A 17,876-nucleotide genomic window follows, 5' to 3' on the forward strand; every position below is an offset into this window, starting at 1 on the left:
ACTTCAGGCATCTTTTTTGGCATGGAGTGCATACTAGGAAGTAAAAATAAGCATTTAAATAAAAATCCACCATCAGTGATTGGAGGTCCTTTTTGTCACTGAAAGAGCAAAACTGACAGCCCACAGGGTAAGGAGTGTGACTCACAAAACATTAACTTTCAAGTAAATTCTGAGCTTGATTCGCCATTGGCTTATTCCAGTTTCATGCTGTTGTGACTCCCTAGCTTTGATAGAAACATCAGCACCTCCCTCCCTCCCCCCCATCTGCTATACAGGAAGAGATCTTTCATGGAATCCGACCAAGAATAAAACAAAAGCAGCACTCTCCAGGCAACTGCTATGCTCCTTTTTTCTATTTCCTGTACTTTGTACTTCAGTTAACAAAAGATAAGCTTTAGCAAGAAGATTCAGCCTTTGAGATGGGGGTGGAAGTGGTTCTTGGCAAATCTAAATTTACAAAGACACTAGGGAGTGGTGCCCCCTGCTCACTACGCTCACCAACCTCCCGTCTCATGGGAGCCCTGGCCTGCCCCCTCTTCTTTCCTGCTGGCCTTCAGATAAAGGCCAAGCCAGACCTGGCTCTTCCCCCCTCCCAGACATTGGTCAGGGCTGAGACCAGGCCAGCCCTGTCTCTCCCCCTTCCCCCAGCTGTCTGGCTGGGCCAAGACCAGGTCAACCCCAGCTCTCCCTCCCCCTCTGTAACCTGTATGTCAATTTGATCCCCCGACTCCATTCCTGCACTCATCATCCTCCCTAACCCTTCCCTTCATGCCCCACACTGCCTATACCTACCCCCACCTCCTTCCTCTATTCCTACACTCCCATCCTTTCCTAACCCCTCCCACCCCCTCACCACCCATCCCCCTGCCTCCATTCCTATATCCCCCTCACTCCCACCATCCCCCCTTATTGCACCGCCAATCCTCACATAGACCCAACTCCCTTTTCTCCCTCCCTACACACACCTTGCCCCTTCCCATGAATTCATCGAGCTGCGCTTCCCTCCTCCCAGGAGCACCACAGTGCTGGGCAGCAGGAGCCACAGCCCACCCCCAGCCCAGTCTTTTCACACAGGCTTGTTGGGACAGCTTTGCTCTGTGGTAAACCCAGGGAACCTGGAGCACAGAGTGGCTGCTCTGGAGAGCTATAGAAGCAGCCGGGGTGCAAGACCTGCCCAGCTCATAGCAGTCACATGATCAGGGCTCCTGGGGACACAGAGTGATGTGATGACGTCACTCTATTATCCTGCAGGAAATGTTTTTTTTATACAGAGAGGCTGTGTCTAGACTGGCCAGTTTTTACGGAAAATCAGCCACTTTTCCAGAAAAATTTGCCAGCTGTCTACACTGGCCACTTGAATTTCCGCAAAAGCACTGACTTCCTACTGTAAGAAATCAGTGTTTTTTGCGGAAATACTATGCTGCTCCCGTTCAGGCAAAAGTCCCTTTTGCGCAAAACTTTTGCACAAAAGGGCCAGTGTAGACAGCTGAGATTTGTTGTGCAAAAAAAGCCCCGATTGCGAAAATGGAGATCGGGGCTTTTTTGCGGAAAAGCGCGTCTAGATTGGCCACAGACGCTTTTCTGCAAAAAGTGCTTTTGTGGAAAAGCGTCCGTGCCAATCTAGACACTCTTTTCCGAAAATGCTTTTAACGGAAAACTTTTCTGTTAAAAGCATTTCCGGAAAATCATGCCAGTCTAGACGTAGCCAGAGATTTTATTTTTGTATTACTCCCTCTTGTGGAAACTTTGAGGACTTACAAAACAAATGTGCATTTATTTCTTCAGGAGTTGAAATGTCATTAGCCACTTAGGGCAGTGGTTCTCAACCTTTCCAGACAACTGAATCCATTTTAGGAGTTTGATTAGTCTTCCATATCCCAAGTTTTGCCTCACAAACAACTACATAAAAATACAAAAGTGGCACAGCACAATCTTACCAAAATAGCTTACTCTGTCATTTTTCCCACTTGGAATATAAATATTATGCTTATGGTTCAGTGTATAGTACACAGAGCAGAATAAAAAAGTCATGAAATTTTAGATTGTACTGACTTTGCAAATCCTTTTCATGTAATCTATTGTAAAACTAGGCAGATATTTAGAGGAGTTGATGTACTCCATGCTGCCAGACTTCTATGTACCCCTAGCAGTATGTGTGCCACTGGTTGAGAACCACAGTCTCAGGGAATATACTGAAAAACTCTTACTTCTAAGCCTAGCTCTATCAGCAGGATCCAAAGCTGCCACAGGCTCAGAAACCCGGGATGGTATGCTTATTCCAGCTTTATTCACAGCCCGGACTCGGAATATGTAGGAGCGACCTTCTATCAAACCCGTAACAGGGAAACGAGCAAATTTCACTGGAGTCTCATTGCATTGGGACCAGTGAGTGGTGCCAACCTCACATCTGAAAAACAAACAAACAAACAAATCAAGTAGTACTGAAGATGGAAAGAGGAAGAGGACTCTGAACACACACCCTAATACTCCAAATAGCTGTTCATGTACGTTGATGATCCTACCAGCCAGCCCAGCAGCTTCACTGTATTGTCAGCATAAAAAAAGCCTCACAAAGCAGTCAAAGCTCCAGCACATTATGTGAATGCTGGCACTAAATCCCCTGCAGTTACACTGCTTCTTTCCTGAAGTAGAGAAGGAAAGAAACTTGACTCTATTCACTGATTAAATGCTGTACAGTGTGCTCCAGGATATTCTAGGAGAGATTCAGCAAGGGAAATGAAACACACAACTCCCCTTCCTGTTTATAGGAGATGAACTCCTCAGCCTTTACACTGTACAGCCAGAGTATATATACTTGGCTTCATGGGACATAAAAACATATGCTGTGCATTCTGTGACAAGGTGTATGGACCCCACACAGCACCTAGATGGGAAAGGGTAAAAAGCCTTCTGGCATACAGGTCAGATATGACAGCACATTGAAGGCTGCCAGGATCCTCAAGATAGGCCATGGCCACAAGCAGTTCATCTGGTGCGAGCCAGGAATCAGTTGTCGCGGCTTGTGCTCAGTCCCAGAAGCTGTGCCTCTGCTTTTGAAATGTAGCAAGAGTCGTCCACGGCTCTTGCTACATTTCAAAGGCACAGGCACAGGCACAGCCGGGAACCCGACAGGACAGGCAGAGGAGCAGTAGGGAACCAGGGGCAAGCAGAGATTGCTTCAGTGCCCACTCGCCCCGGGTTCCCCACTGTGCTTCCTTGTCGTCCCCCCCCCCCCAAGGAGACGGTGCTGGGAGGAGCTGGCTCCCTCCAGCACCCACTCCAGCTCCCATCCTTGCTGCCTCTAATAGAGGCAGCAAGGGAGAGGGGAAGCAACTAGCTGAGTAGTGACTCAACTACTCGATAAGCATAATCACAATGTAGGTTCAAAGAATACAATATGTTTTATCTGAAAGCTGATATAATGATTTGGTGCCTGAAATGATTTTTGGATATATGTGGTTGGTGATGTGCAGAAAGAACTCTAGGTTGATTCATTAAGGGCCTGATTCTGCAAATTACTGACCACTGTCTGAATGTTAGTGAGGATTCAACTCTCACCGAAGTCAAGGAGAGTGTAGGATAAGGAACAATTCACAAGATTATTCCTAAATATTTAATCCAACTCCCTCTAAACTTAGTGGAAATAAAACTAGTCCCTAGGAGTCCGACTCTGAAATAGAAAAGCAGTATTCTTAGCTATTAAGAAGAACTACAAGTGACAATATCACATTTTATGCCACTAAATGATTATTAGACTGCTGAAAAACAAATATCAGCAATACAGTAGTAAGGATACAGTTTAACATAAATGCTGACTTATCAATGAAGTATCCTAGGACGGGGCTTCCTCCATCAACAGCAGGTTGTTTCCAAGAAATGATGACATAATCTTTGTTAGCATCCATGCATTCCACATCAAGTGGTGAAGCAGGCGCTCCTGGGATTTCAGCATCTGCATCTATGAATACGGAGATTGTACGTGTTAAAATGTGAGTTCGTTTCTTCAAGGTTCCTCTTAAAGGGAAAACTCTGCTCCCATTGAAACCAATTCAATTTTTATCACTCACTTTAGTGGAACAAGGATTGAGTCCTATGTCATCCTTACTATTTTAGATTTCTTTTTCTTTTGTCAATATTTGCTAACACCCTGCTCCTACCAGCCCAGCCTATGTCAAGTGCTCCTCCACCCAAAGACTGTCCCCACAAACTCCTATACTGAGTGCTCTCTGGACTCACTATGCCCAATGCCCCCCCACCTAGAAACTTCTTCCACAGACCCCTCCTACAACCACACAGATCCTTACACACCACCCCCCACCCACTCTGATCCCTATTGTCCAACGCCCACACTCACGGCCCCACCACCACAAGTGCACAGTGCCCCACACAGAGCCCAAACACACAAAGACCTTCCTTACCTCCCTATCCAGCACAACTTAGGGTATGTCTACACTGCCACCCTAGTTCGAACTAGGGTGGCTAATGTAGGCATTCAAACTTGCAAATGAAGCCCGGGATTTAAATATCCTGGGCTTCATTTGCATGTTCCCGGGCACCATCATTTTTAAATGCCCCGTAGTTCGAACTACCTGCCCGCAGCTACACGCAACACGGACTAAGTAGTTCGAATTAAAGCTCCTAATTCGAACTACCATTATTCCTCCTGCAAGGAGGTTTAACTGTAGTTCGAATTAGGAGCTTTAATTCAAACTACCTAATCCGTGCTGCGTATAGCCGCGGGCAGGTAGTTGGAACTACAGGGCATTTAAAAATGGCGGGGCCCGGGAACATGCAAATGAAGCCCAGGATATTTAAATCCCGGGCTTCATTTGCAAGTTTGAATGCCTACATTAGCCACCCTAGTTCGAACTAGGGTGGCAGTGTAGACATACCCATAGACACTCTTATGCCTTGTGCCCCAAAACACACACACTTTCCCCTTTGTCCATTGCCCTCCGCCCCCACAGACTTTCCACTTCCCAACACTTCCCATAAACTTCCCATTGCCTGATGCCTCCCTTACCTTTCTACTGCCCAGCGCCCCTTCATGGTCCCCCAGAGATCCTGCCCCTAGGCTGCACTTCAGTTCAGCTGAGTGAGCAGCGCAACTAAGGCCTGTCCCAGGTGGGGGATCACTCTGGCCTCTTGGGGACAGCCCAATCACCCAGGAGTAGGGCCTTCCCAGGCTGGGCTCCTTCAGGACCCACTTTCTTGGCGGGGTTTGGCCAAGTGCCAGTGCTGCCCCTCACTGGCCAAGACTGGGCTGGCCTTTGCACCAGTCCTAGCCGGCTTAGCTCCAGGGAGATGAGTGGTGCCCTGCAGGTAGTGGGCAGCAAAGACCACTTGGAGCCAAAGCTATGCTGGAGAACAGACCAGACTCCTGGGACACAGCTCCTGAGAGCCTGCCCAGCCGTACCCACTGTCCAGCAGCCCTTCCCAGCCCATATGATGATGAAGCCTGGCTGCTGCACAGTGAGCCCCAGGCAGATGAAGAAGACCTGTTAGCTGAGTCACTCACACAGCAAGGCCTGGATGCTGGATTGTCCTGAGTGAGAGGCCAGACCCAGAGGTGTGGATAGGTTAGATGGGTCTGTAATGGGCCCTCTTCCAGGATGGGCCTGGCACCACAGCACCATTGGTGCCAATCACTAGCCTCCCCAGGAACTGAAATTAGGGGGAGGTGTTAGAATTGACAAGGGGGAGTGTCAGGGCCAATGAGGGGTGAGACCATGAAGGTGAAGGTGGGCTGTATGGCACCATAGTTCACAAAACTGGGGGGGTGTTGGGGAAATTCGGGGGGGGGGGGAGTATATACCCCCATGGGAGGGTATGGGGGAAATCCCTGCCATTGTAAACTCAGTACTGATGGAAGGGGTGTGATTCTGGTCTCATTTCCACTGGTGTAAACAAGGAGTAAATACATGGAAGTCAACACTGCAAAGCCAGAATAAATGGGAGGACAATCAGGCTCAAGGAATTCAGATATGCTAGGATGCTTAACAAGACCCGTGAGGTCTCCCTATTACTACTTTAGCCAGACATTTTGGAAAATAAACTGGAGAAGGTTATATATGCACTTCCTGTCAAATGTTTATTACAAGTCTGGGGCCTATGTGTCAGAGAAACCCTGACTTTGATTCTGATGGGTATGTTTTTAGGCAACCCTGATCTAAAATTTGGAATGATGAAATGCATTCCTAGAAGTAGGGGCCTGAAACTGGATCCTCATTTGTAGGACAGGACTAGCTTGTGTAACTGTATATTTATTAGCATATTTGTGGGAAAAATAAATATTTTGTTACTTTTCCAAGAAGTCTGTGTGACAGGTTTTCATAGAAAAGGCATTGTTTCTCTCTGGATCAACATCAGTTTGTCCAATTACTGCTGGCATTTTTCCAGTATTGTTGAGAGCTACTTCATAGGACAGGGGCGTGAGTTAGAGCTAGACAAAAAGAAGCCTCGTACTTGAAGTATACAGTACACCACCGCTAGTAAACTTTTTTTATACTCTATAATCAAAAGTTTTAAAACTGCTGAAACCCAGGGTATCATAGCATTTTATATTTGTTATTATAATGGTCTTTTTTACAGTAAATTTTCAACCCTTACTCTTTTAAGCTCCAAATTAACACTAAAAGATAATTCACTCAATGAAAGTTTTGGAAAAGACCATATTACACTGCAGAATCATTCTGAAGTTTTTGAGCTGTGCAAACATTACTGCATTTTGTTTCTATATCATTCTTTTCTTTTTTCTATTACAGCATTGATGTTATCTTTAAAAAACTGCTATTTACATCAAATATAATCCATATTAATTAAATATAATTAATTAATAAAACTATTAATAGCAATAATAGTATATTTTCAATGTACATCCAGTGATCAACACTTAAAAGCCTTTAATTGCCAATATTTGCGGCCCTGCCAAATTCATCGCCATGAAAAATGTGTCATTTCCCTCATGAAAACTGGTCTTTTGTGTACTTTTACTTTAACTTTCAGATCTGGGCTTCTGGACAGTAGCAGCTACTAGCTAGACACCCTGTTCTTAATGGAACACCAGCAGTAGTACAGAAATAAGGGTGACAATATTGCTGCCACCACCATATCATGCTACCCATACCTTTTAGATGCTGCTGGTGGGGATAAAGTTTTCAGAGCTGGTTACCCAGTCAGCAGCAATCGCTCTCTGGCTGCTCAGCTCTGAAAGCAGTGCAGAAGTAATGGTGGCAATACTATGTCCCCTCCACAATAGCTTTGCACCTCCCCTTTTTGTTTGGGACCCCACTTTGAGAAATGCTGAGTCTTAAGGGTTTATATTTTACTATTTTAAAAATGACATATTCATGGTTGTTACAATACCATGAAATTCAAGATTCTTAAAATGCTACAACTATGAAATTTACAAAAAAAAAATGAATTTGGTAGGGTCCTGCACAAAGTAGTATCTGAGGTACCACACTTCCTCACAAATAGTTAAAGAAATAACTGTGATTAAACTCCCACTGATTTCAATGGAACCAGGATTTCACTCCTACTGACTCCTAGCAGACCACTGTACAGTAGCACAAAAAGTTCCCAAAACACTTCATAAACTTTATTAATGCAGTTACAATAGGGGTCTGACCACGTACAGTGGTCAGCTCCTCACAAATTGGGGGATTATCTATAAGGGCAACCATTTGACAGATGGGACTATCTATAAGGGCAACCATTTGAGAGTAAATAAGACAGTTGATGAAATGTATGTAGCATTATTACACAACTGTTTAGGATAGGAATTTAAGTAAGCAAAACTGTAATTCAACTAATTTGAATTTATGAGGATACCAAAGTTATACCCATACTCTTACAAAAAGTGCTACGTGAGCTTTAATGATCACAGTCATTTAAGATCTCAATTCTGTGACTCATTCAAAAGACGCAATAGTGACAAAAACAATCATTTATGTATATACCAATGCACAACTTTTAAAATGTCTTTCTAATTTGTTGGACGTCACAAACAAACATTTCAATGGGTTATTTCCAGGGATGAAAGTAACGTAACTAAAATTGTACAGGTTCTGTCATATTCACCCACCGTTTGGGGGTCAGGGCAGGGAGTTTGTGCTAGGACTGTGCCAGAAATGTAAATGTGGGATAGAGTGCAGGGGGTTCTGGGCAGGGCCTGGGGAGTGTGGAGGGCTCAGGGCAGGAAGAATGTGATGTGGAAGGGGCTCAAGAAAGGCAGCTGGCTGTGTGTGGAAGGAGCCCAGGGCCACCAGATCCCAGGAGCTGGCCAGGGTGGTGGGGACCCCGTTGCCAGGTTACCTGTGCAACAGGGCTGGAGCCTGGGTGCGCTATGGGTGGCAACGGTATCCAGAGCCCCACCCCCAGCTGGCCAGTCTTTTACCGGTGCACTGCACACCATCTTACTTTCAAGCAGGCTGTTATCTGCATACTGCTGGGTTTTGCTATATTTGGCAAAGTGGTGCCATTCTGGGCATGTTCATACAGCCAAGAATGTCCAGTGCATTTAAGATTAGCATTACACACATCAGCTGTGTTCAGCAGCTGAGACAGATATAGAATCAGTGCATGGACCAGTGAAATGTGATAGTCAAGGCTCTTCTTAAAGTGACATTATCTGTAAAAGAAATTCTAGAAAGTTTATCATTATGTAAGAATATAAAACTGAGATACAGAGAAAATTAATCTTTTAGTGGGCTGTGAATTTTAAATAACTTCTGCAGTTTATTTGCCTCTTAAATTTAATAATGTATTTTAATCTATCAAATTGTATGTTAAAGACCACCATACAGTTATTGTACAGCATCCTGGTCAAAACACTGAATTGTAGTTAGCAACAAAATGGCCAAAATAATACATATGTAATTTGTTACGCAGGTTTCCCATCTTTATCATTAGTGCTCTTCACTGTCTGCAGGTTACTATGGTCAAAGAATTATATAACTGCATCAATACACTGAATTTCTTCATCTGAATAACACTGCTGTCAGTGGGATGCAGAGACACTCAAAAACACACAGCAATGCCACCCGGGTCTGAGGCATTTTATCAAGTTTTCCATGTGATAATAATGGTAAGTTATAATGATAACAAACTGACATTTCTTCAGTGTCATAGCATTTTGTCCGTGTTTGTGAGCCTGCTCTTTTTAAGCATCTCTCAATTTTCAATAATTACACTGTTTTCTTCTGAAATTAAAAAAGGCTGAAATTAGTGGGACTTCTTCCTCCTCACTTTGTTTAGTTATTTTGCTTTTTTCATAAGGGTGCATAACCAGATCTTACCTCGAACAAAGACATATGCACTGTATTGTTCATAGTAGTCCCCCATCACCACACGCAGAGTGTAAAGACCTTCATCCTCCTTGTTAGCATGAGCAAGAGTTAATGTAGCCCGCTCCCCACTCCAATGCATCTGGACCCATTTGGATGGTGTAATGAGAACACCTAGAAATTAGAGAGTTCCATAATGAAAGATGACTGAACTGAATCTATTCCCCAATACAATGAAACCTGTTCAAGAGACCATCCTTATTAGACAACTTCCTGTCTTATAAGAAAACCACAAAAGTATTCCTAATTCTGCTCTCATACCAATTTCACACTGACTCCAGAGATCTAACTCTATTAAGCAACTGATTTTTTTCTGTTTCTGGAGTGATCCTTTAAGAGAGGTTTCAACATGTCAATGTAACACAATCACAAGCACTGAATGGCTAATACCATATGGATACTCCAGCTGGTTGAAAGGTTTCAGATTTTAAAATGTTGAAAAGAAATGGGAACAATTCAAATATATTTCCCCAAAATTTTCCCCTCATTTTTAACCAGTTGTAATGCTAACTGATATTTTTACATTTCAAAATTTGGCAATTTTTTAAATTTTAAATCATTTTTTAAAAAAAGCCCATGAACATGTTTCTCTTGCTGTAAGCTAGGGTATAAAAACAAGAGTGTAGCCCTATGTTTCTACCTATAAATCTTCAATTGGATATGAACTTGAATGAAGCTCTATGTCAGTCAAGTTCAAAGTTAATCTTGTAATATGTGCTTACCATTCCTGTACCACTGGATCTCTGGATGGAAGCGCTTAATGTCAGGATGAACGATAACTGTACAACCCAGACTCATTGTCTCTCCTTCTCTCCCAAAGGATACTTCAAACTTGTCAACAAAGTGGATTTCAAACTTGGAAGCATAGCCCTGTGGGGTAACACCAACTGTGTAAAGAAAATTATCTGATTAGTTAATATTAATACCAGAAGATCTTTTAATACCAGAAGATAACATCAGTTATTATCATAAAGGTCTGGTTTTCAGAGATACTGAACATTTTCTGCTTTCATTACAGCAACTGAAATTGCAACTGCTGACAGCTTCTGAAAATCAGACCTTTTTAGTTTCTAAACAATGTGACCAAATAATCTTCTTGGTTGTTTTGATCACAATTTTAAATGGATTAGGCCAGGCAAACACATTTTTTGAACTTACAGCTGAGGGGCATGGTAATGATTCCAGCATGGAAATAACTTTCATCAAACTCTCCCTTATATCCTATTAAAAAAGAGAAAAACTCTAGTCATTAATTGTCTAGAAGTAATCAGCACTTTGAGCCATATAAACAGAATTTTGAATGTGCCCCCTCAAAGAAAAAAATCAAAGGAACTGTGTCCCGCAAACCTACTCTTTACCACAAGGGACGCATAAGCAGAAAGTTCTCCTTTAACATTCATGGCAGAAGCACGATACTGAGCAGTGTCTTCAAAATCACATCTGAAATGATGGAAATGATTAGCCAAGGTCCTGAGTGCACTTTGACATTTCTAGGATCTATGTCTGATACCCAACATTATTTTCTAAACCTTTTCCCAACACAATGTAGCAAATAGTTAGCCAGTGTCTATTTAAATTTTTTTTTTCTGATTTAGTTAACAAAGAGTCTAAACTTTACTCAGGTAAAACTCCCACTGAAGTCGATATTAATTACACCCAATTAAGAACATAGAGTCGACTGTCATTGATTTCAATGGATTTAAAAGCAAATCAGGAATGAAGACTGCAGGATGGGGCCTTATGAGGTTTGTAAAAGCACAAACCTCCTTTAGTTACTAACTGGAAGGTAAATTGGTCTTAAAAGTAGAATTTGCTTGAACTTTTACTTATCTCCATAATGTCTTGAATTTGAATGTTCATTATACTTGGATTCACTTGTATGACTTGCTTATATCCCTCCTTCATTTTCACCAAAAACCAGTATTGCTGCTTTCTTTCCTATGACCCCTCATTAGATCCCCATTCCTCCTTTCCTTCTTCCAGCTCTTCAATAGCACCTATTCCTTCCATGAAAATCTCCAACTGGTTCCCCAATTCACTTTTAACCATCTTTTCTGATCATGTCCAAATCTCTATCATATTCCATCTGTTTGGTCCTTGTCTCTGCTAAATTCAAATGCCAAACTCTCTGGAGCACTGAGTCCCAGAGAACACAACACAGACTCTGGTAGAGGCCAGCAGCCCACAAAAAGGATGTGGCTGAGTGGTTACTGAAGGATATGAAGCATGGAAAGGTAGAAAGGTGATCTTTATAGGGATTCTTTGTTTCTTAATTCTTTAAGCCTTTCCTTAGGTTCCTAATTAAATTTCTAACTAAAATTGTGCCTTGTTGACATATTTTTCTTCTTAGTAGAATTTCACTATAGTTAAGCACCATTTTGTTTTGCTAGTCAAAGCATTTCAGTAAAGAATCTATTAAATTGCACTCTAAGAAGTTCTGAGATGCAATCCTGAGGTCTTTACCTAGTATTTGGTAAATATTCACTCAGCTCATGCTCACACTGGGCCAAATGCTGTTGAAATCAAATGCAAATAAGATCAGGTCCTAGATTATTGCACAGAATGTAGATTATTGCACAGATTCTCCCCTCACTAGGTTTTACATCAATACAACACCATTTAACTAAATTGTCTCCCACCTGGTGTAATAAAAGAAGAATCAGATCCAATATTCCTTACAAATGGCTTGATACTGTGAAGAGCTAAATACTTTCAGCTTTCATTAAGAGGAGCTCAGCACCTTCCCAGATGTTATTCAGAAGTCAAAGAGCCCATAGAAAGGTTTACTTTTATTCAATCAAGAAAATGTGTGAATGTTTCTGTTATTAGCGTAGTAATACTTGTATCAATTACATGGATATGGAAGAGTAAAGACAAAGAAATAGAAAAACCTTACACAAACAATTGCTTAAGATTCAAATAAGTTCTTTTAAGAAGGAAGAAATAAAGCTAAATTAAATATATGAACAGCTTAACATTGTTGGAACATAATGTTGAACAAATGAGTATTTTAACTGGTATCGTTAGCAGATATTAAGTCTCTTCAGGACTTAAATCCAATCTATAGGAGGAATGATTATTTTCAAATGTGTCTTTGAGATCCAGGATGAGGAGCAATGAATAGAAGTAGGGGGAAAAAATTGACTGCTATTTGTCATAGCAACATTGTCCAGTTCCTATAGCCCACCTAACGTGGGAGCTGTGGGAACTGTTTGGTAGGCTCTGTAAACTCCATTTTCAAATGTGAAAGTCTTACTGTGATGTCCAAATTTTATATTTGGATGCTCCATTGAGTACTTAGGCACCTAAACTAGGCATATGAATGCTGAAGGCAGAACTGATAACCCAAAGAGCCCAACGAGTTTCAATTTTCTTGACTACAGAAAAAAAATTCCCAATTTGGATGAGTTATATTGCTAAAAACATTCTTGTGTTTGTGTGGATGGTTCCCCAAACTATTCTTTTCTGTAAGACTAGCACTCAGGTTTTCCACTATATTTGAAAACAGAGCTTAATAAATCATCAAATCAGGCCTGCTGATGCAAAAGGAGGCAACTGCCCCAGTGCCTGGCCATTCTAAAGGGCCTGAGACTCCTAGCTGTTCTGCTGCTTTTGTGGCAGTAAGTGGCAGCCAGAGCATTGGGCCCTTTAAATCGTCACTAGAGCCCCGTCTGCCTTAGGTAGGTTTCCACTCGAGGCCCCACCGCTTCTAGAACACAGAGCCAGGACCCCTCCCCACTTTGCCCAGGGGCACAGCAAGGCTGTCAGCTCCATTGCTTCAAATATTTTACTAGTCACAACTATAAGATTTGTCAATATTATTTATCATGTTTATACAGTAAATGGAGGAGAAGGAGGTGGCAGAAGTATCAAAAATAGCCCAAGTATTTGTGACTCAACTATAAATCAAACTACAGTCTAGCTGTAATTCATTTAGGAAGACAACTTATCCTTGACAGATGAAAACCAAAGCTGCTTGCATTTTTAGGAGACACACTTCTGGTCAACTGTTACTAATTTGGTAGGTCTTATCCCTTAACTCCCAAGAGATACACACACTCATTAGGCAGCTCTAAATGAACAGTAACATTTCTACTGAAATCATCTCTTAAATTATCTAGTACTCCCTTACTTGTTAATCTCCAGCGAGTGCATCCCATATCGACTTTCAATGATGTACTTGCCAGGATGAGTATGCACATTGATGGGCACATTGTTTTTGTACCTATCGAACAATAAAAAGAGAGAGGAATATAGTAATCTGAAGTGTAATCATTTACAATAAGAAGGCCAACGTGTGGTATTTGGGTTACAATCTATATCATCTTGTGAGCATCTGGATGTCTCTCCCGTGTATCTAAATCTAAAAATCCTTTAAATTCATTCAGTTCAAATTATTTATTTTCTTGTAATTACAGAGAAAGATTAAGCTCTGAGTAGGGTGTAAATAATCTTTATATTGCCTCTTAGGGTAAAGTCTAAGGTGATGGGGATTGGTGTGAAGGAATTCTATCCCTCATATTGTACATAGCACCAAACTGTTTGATGGACATTATAACTCTGCTATTCTAGTATCCTGTCTTACAGGGAACAGTGATCAGAGGAGCTACATAACAGCTAATCCACCTGTCATCACTTCTTCCTTGGACTTGCCAGTGGTGCTCCTCAGATACATTGCATAGGGATGTGCAGGGAGTTGATGCAGAACTCATCTCTGACCACATGCGTTGGCTCCCTTGATGGTAACACTCACAACCCCAAATGAGGGACTTGATCCAGCAAACTACTAATCATTGTGGCAGAGTTCTGAGCACCAAATAAAGTTTGTAAGAACTGAGGTCACTCAGGTCTCAGCACTGGGTAGTATCACTTCCTAAAAGAATTATATCAGTTTTTAGAATTCTTGCACTTGATTTTTTTTTTTCATGATCAGAGTGTAGAGAAAAATAAATGATTGCATTTTTGGCCAGTTTGTATTCCTCTGCCTCACACTTTTGAAGGACCACCTGTTATTTCTAATACATTCCAGAACAGCCACATCATTAGCAAATGTTGGATTGCGGTCATCCCACAATTATTACACACCGATAATTTTTACTTTTTACAGCAAGTCTAGTTGCTTGAGTTTTTATATCTTCTTTCCAATAGAGCCAATAAAACTGCATCCATTAATGACCCTGCATCACACAGTAAGGATTTCAAGAGTGAAAGCCCGTGACGCTTTTTAATTTGTCAGCCCCAGCATTCAAAAATTCTTCATTGTTCATATAATGAATGATGGATTGGTATACATGAATGACATTTGGTTAACAAATGCTGAATGAATGCTCTTCTGTATGTCTGAGCAAAACCACCTGTTGTGAGGGCTCTGAATTCATTATTTCCATTGGCAGCCAATTACAAACTGCAGAGTACAGTAAAATGATGTACTAAACCCCACCACCCAAATTTGACTACATGACTGTTTAAATGTATTAATGAATCAGTTTCTCTTTGAATGCATGTGGAATACTCTCACTGACTTCAATGAGAGGCAAGGACATATATCTGAAAGCTTCATGAATATGTCAGTCTTTTAGAATACATTTTAAAATGGGTCTGAGCAGAAGTTAAAAAGGTTCAAATCTGATATTTTGATTTGGATCTATCTTATAGGGCCGGACTCCAGCTATGAATTTTGATCCAAAATTGGATGTTTTCCCATGTTTGAAAGGAGTCAGATCTGAAGTACTGGTTTACATAATCTCCAGAATGAAGTTGTGTAAAATGTATACACAACTGAAACAATTTGTTCACAGAGTACTTGCTCTGAATTCATTGGAAAGACTCTTATTAACTTCAGTGGGCGTTGGATTAGTCCCATATGTAAGTTTTTGGTAGCGAGATATTTGTCAAAAAACACAACTCTAAGAAGAGGTATATGGTAAATAAAATGACAAGTACAGCAGAGTTCCTGTAGGGTGCTAAATAATTCAGGCAGCAAACCCAAAAATGTTTATAATATTTAAATTCTGATCTGAGAGCATTTTTTTCTCTACAAAGGCAATTACAGATCTAGTTTAGTGATACTACTAATGCTTAGTACTAAACTGTCAGCTCTTAGTTGTAAACATTTATGGCTTGATAGACACAATCTCAAAATATCATATCAGATAAAGGAAAACATCAAATTCCATTTAAAGTCTGAAAAAATATAATTGTATTTCCATCTAATTGTTTCAATAACTGGATTGCATATCTATGTAGCCCAGGTCAGCTCAAAAGGTGATGAGACAGAAAGGCTCCACCGCTCAGCACTAATTAAGCATAAATTAAATTCCAGTCAGGAAAGACACTAATCCAAGAGGCTTAGACTTTAATCTGTGCCCCACACATCTCTAGGAGAATATTTGGGGATCCCTTAGACTAAGGCCTTGGAAAGAAAAGATTTCCACTGAGTTTAATGGACTTTGCATCAGGTCCTCAGTCTGTGTATGGCATATAACTTTAAATAATTATGATGTGGCCTCCATGAACATACTTGGGTCCTGAGACTTCATTTACATCCAAAGAGACTGCAACTGAATCAGCAGCTAAGCAGCTGCTCTTAACCACAGCAGTCATTAATGCCCCAGGGACAACAAAGACTCTCTGGTGTCTCAAAGAAAATGTTCTCTAAGGCTACATCTACACCTGCACTTAATTGACAAAACTTTTGTCTTCATGGATGTTTAACCCCACCTCCCACCCCCCAAGAAGATAAAGTTTTGCTGGCAGGGGCACTCTGCTGCAGACAAAATGAAATACCCTCATTGGAGGTGGAAGTATTTTGTCTACAGGTGCTGACAAACAGCATTCACACATACTTTTAGTGACAGGCCTGTGTAGTGTAGACATACTTTTAGAGACAGACTTGATCGTATATTTTTTTCTTTTAGTTAGTAGGGACATTTTTATAAAAACCAGCAATTTTGCACCATAAAAATAATCTGCAAAGGATTTTTTTTTTGTAAATTGGGCTCTTTCAACTTAATTTAAAGTATGTAAATACTGAAATCAGTGGGACCACTCATAAAGAAATTGCTTCTCATGAATTCCTTTGCTTTTTTCATTGTTGTTCTAATCAGATCACATATCTACACTGCACTTTCCTCAGTATTACCCATGTTGTTTTCCTGAGAATTTACAAATTGAGAATGCATATCTGCAATCAAGAACAATAATATTGATGAAAATACAAGCCTACCATGTAAGACGGGGTTCCGGCCAGCCAGTCACAGAACAATGTAATTTGACATTCTGTTTCTCCCAGATAGTATGGGAACGAGGCTTGATAACAAACTCAGGAGCATGTAAAAGTTTATCTTCATTCAACTTTCTGTGAAATTCCTCAGTCTCTTCTAACTAGAACAGAAATATTTCATCATACAACTCACCATTTACATATATTACTGTTCCACATCTCAATAAAATATTAGGGATTTTTCTAGTGCAATATGCAGAATGATATTTTATTTTAAAATGCAGATAATTATACTTAATATATCCTTCTTACTTGGACAAACAGACAATGTTCTTATAAAACTTGTGTGGCCACCTCCAAGGCACAGACAAAACAGCTTGTGGGCGGGGCAAGGTGTCAAGGGAGTGGGGTGGGGTGGGTTTGGTTTGTGGGCAAGGCTAGGTCCCAGGGGTGGGGTGAACCTTGGTAAAGGCCTTAACTCTTGGAAAGTTATATAAAACTTGGAAGGATTTAAGGGCAGGAGTAAGGAACTGCTTTCTCATTGGCTAATGTCTACCTCGGCATGATGTAAGCATGCACAGTGGGACCTGGGTGCTGGCTAGAAAGCCCTGAGATGATCCCAGCTGTGGCCAATAATTTAGATTGTTGCATATGCAGCTACACATGCATCTAGCAAAAAAACACAATAAAAACCTGGCAACCAGCAAAGCACTAGACAAAGAGGCCAGGATGGTCAAAAGACCAAGCAGATGGCAACTTTAAAAACTACTAAATCAATATTTGTTTTCTTAAGATTCTATTGATTAAAGCATTTTCCAAAGTTTAGAAATATGATGTGAAAACACCTAGATGTCAAAGCTACTAGTAAGTCTAGATTTCATTTCTGATGCCTTTCATACTCCCCCTCCCTAATTTCTACACTGTGATTAGAAGTCATCAGTAAACACTTTTGAATAAGATTATGCTCCCCCAACTCCACAAAAGCAGCCATACTCCTTTCCCATTCCCCATAATTGCTGGCCTGCACAACTATCTAGCCATGCAGGAGGAAATATGTTGTACCTTGAAGGTGGGTACAACAAAATATTTTCCCCTCAGAGCAAATGGAGAGCTCCCATTGTTTCTCCTGGAGTACTACAACTCCTCTCTCACACACTCAACACAAGACAAAAAGATAAAAGCCACAATTTAAGCCTATGAAAATACATTTAGGCTATGTCTGCACTGGGAAGGTTTGGCAACAAAAGTGCTGTTGACATGCAAAAGTTGGCAAAAGTGAAAAAAGGTCAAGCAGTTTTTTCTGCCTC

The 17,876-nt window shown here is 41.1% G+C and overlaps 1 protein-coding gene across 2 annotated transcripts in view; it reads right to left on the bottom strand.

Annotated features, from left to right (window-relative positions):
* MYOM1 (myomesin 1) overlaps nt 1-17,876 on the bottom strand; it is a 98,274-nt gene that overhangs the window by 52,163 nt on the left and 28,235 nt on the right. For both annotated transcript variants that reach the window (XM_075920929.2, XM_014581523.4), the window contains exons 5-12: nt 16,573-16,730; nt 13,480-13,572; nt 10,699-10,787; nt 10,506-10,568; nt 10,070-10,234; nt 9,300-9,461; nt 3,817-3,958; nt 2,208-2,407 (exon numbers count right to left, since the gene is read on the bottom strand). In XM_075920929.2, coding sequence (XP_075777044.2) covers nt 2,208-2,407; nt 3,817-3,958; nt 9,300-9,461; nt 10,070-10,234; nt 10,506-10,568; nt 10,699-10,787; nt 13,480-13,572; nt 16,573-16,730 — 1,072 coding nt within the window. The remainder of the gene's footprint in view (nt 1-2,207; nt 2,408-3,816; nt 3,959-9,299; nt 9,462-10,069; nt 10,235-10,505; nt 10,569-10,698; nt 10,788-13,479; nt 13,573-16,572; nt 16,731-17,876) is intronic.

The sequence above is a fragment of the Pelodiscus sinensis genome, chromosome 2 (assembly GCF_052426305.1).
Source record: "Pelodiscus sinensis isolate ZL-2025 chromosome 2, ASM5242630v1, whole genome shotgun sequence".
In the NCBI taxonomy this organism is placed as follows: Eukaryota; Metazoa; Chordata; order Testudines; family Trionychidae; genus Pelodiscus; species Pelodiscus sinensis.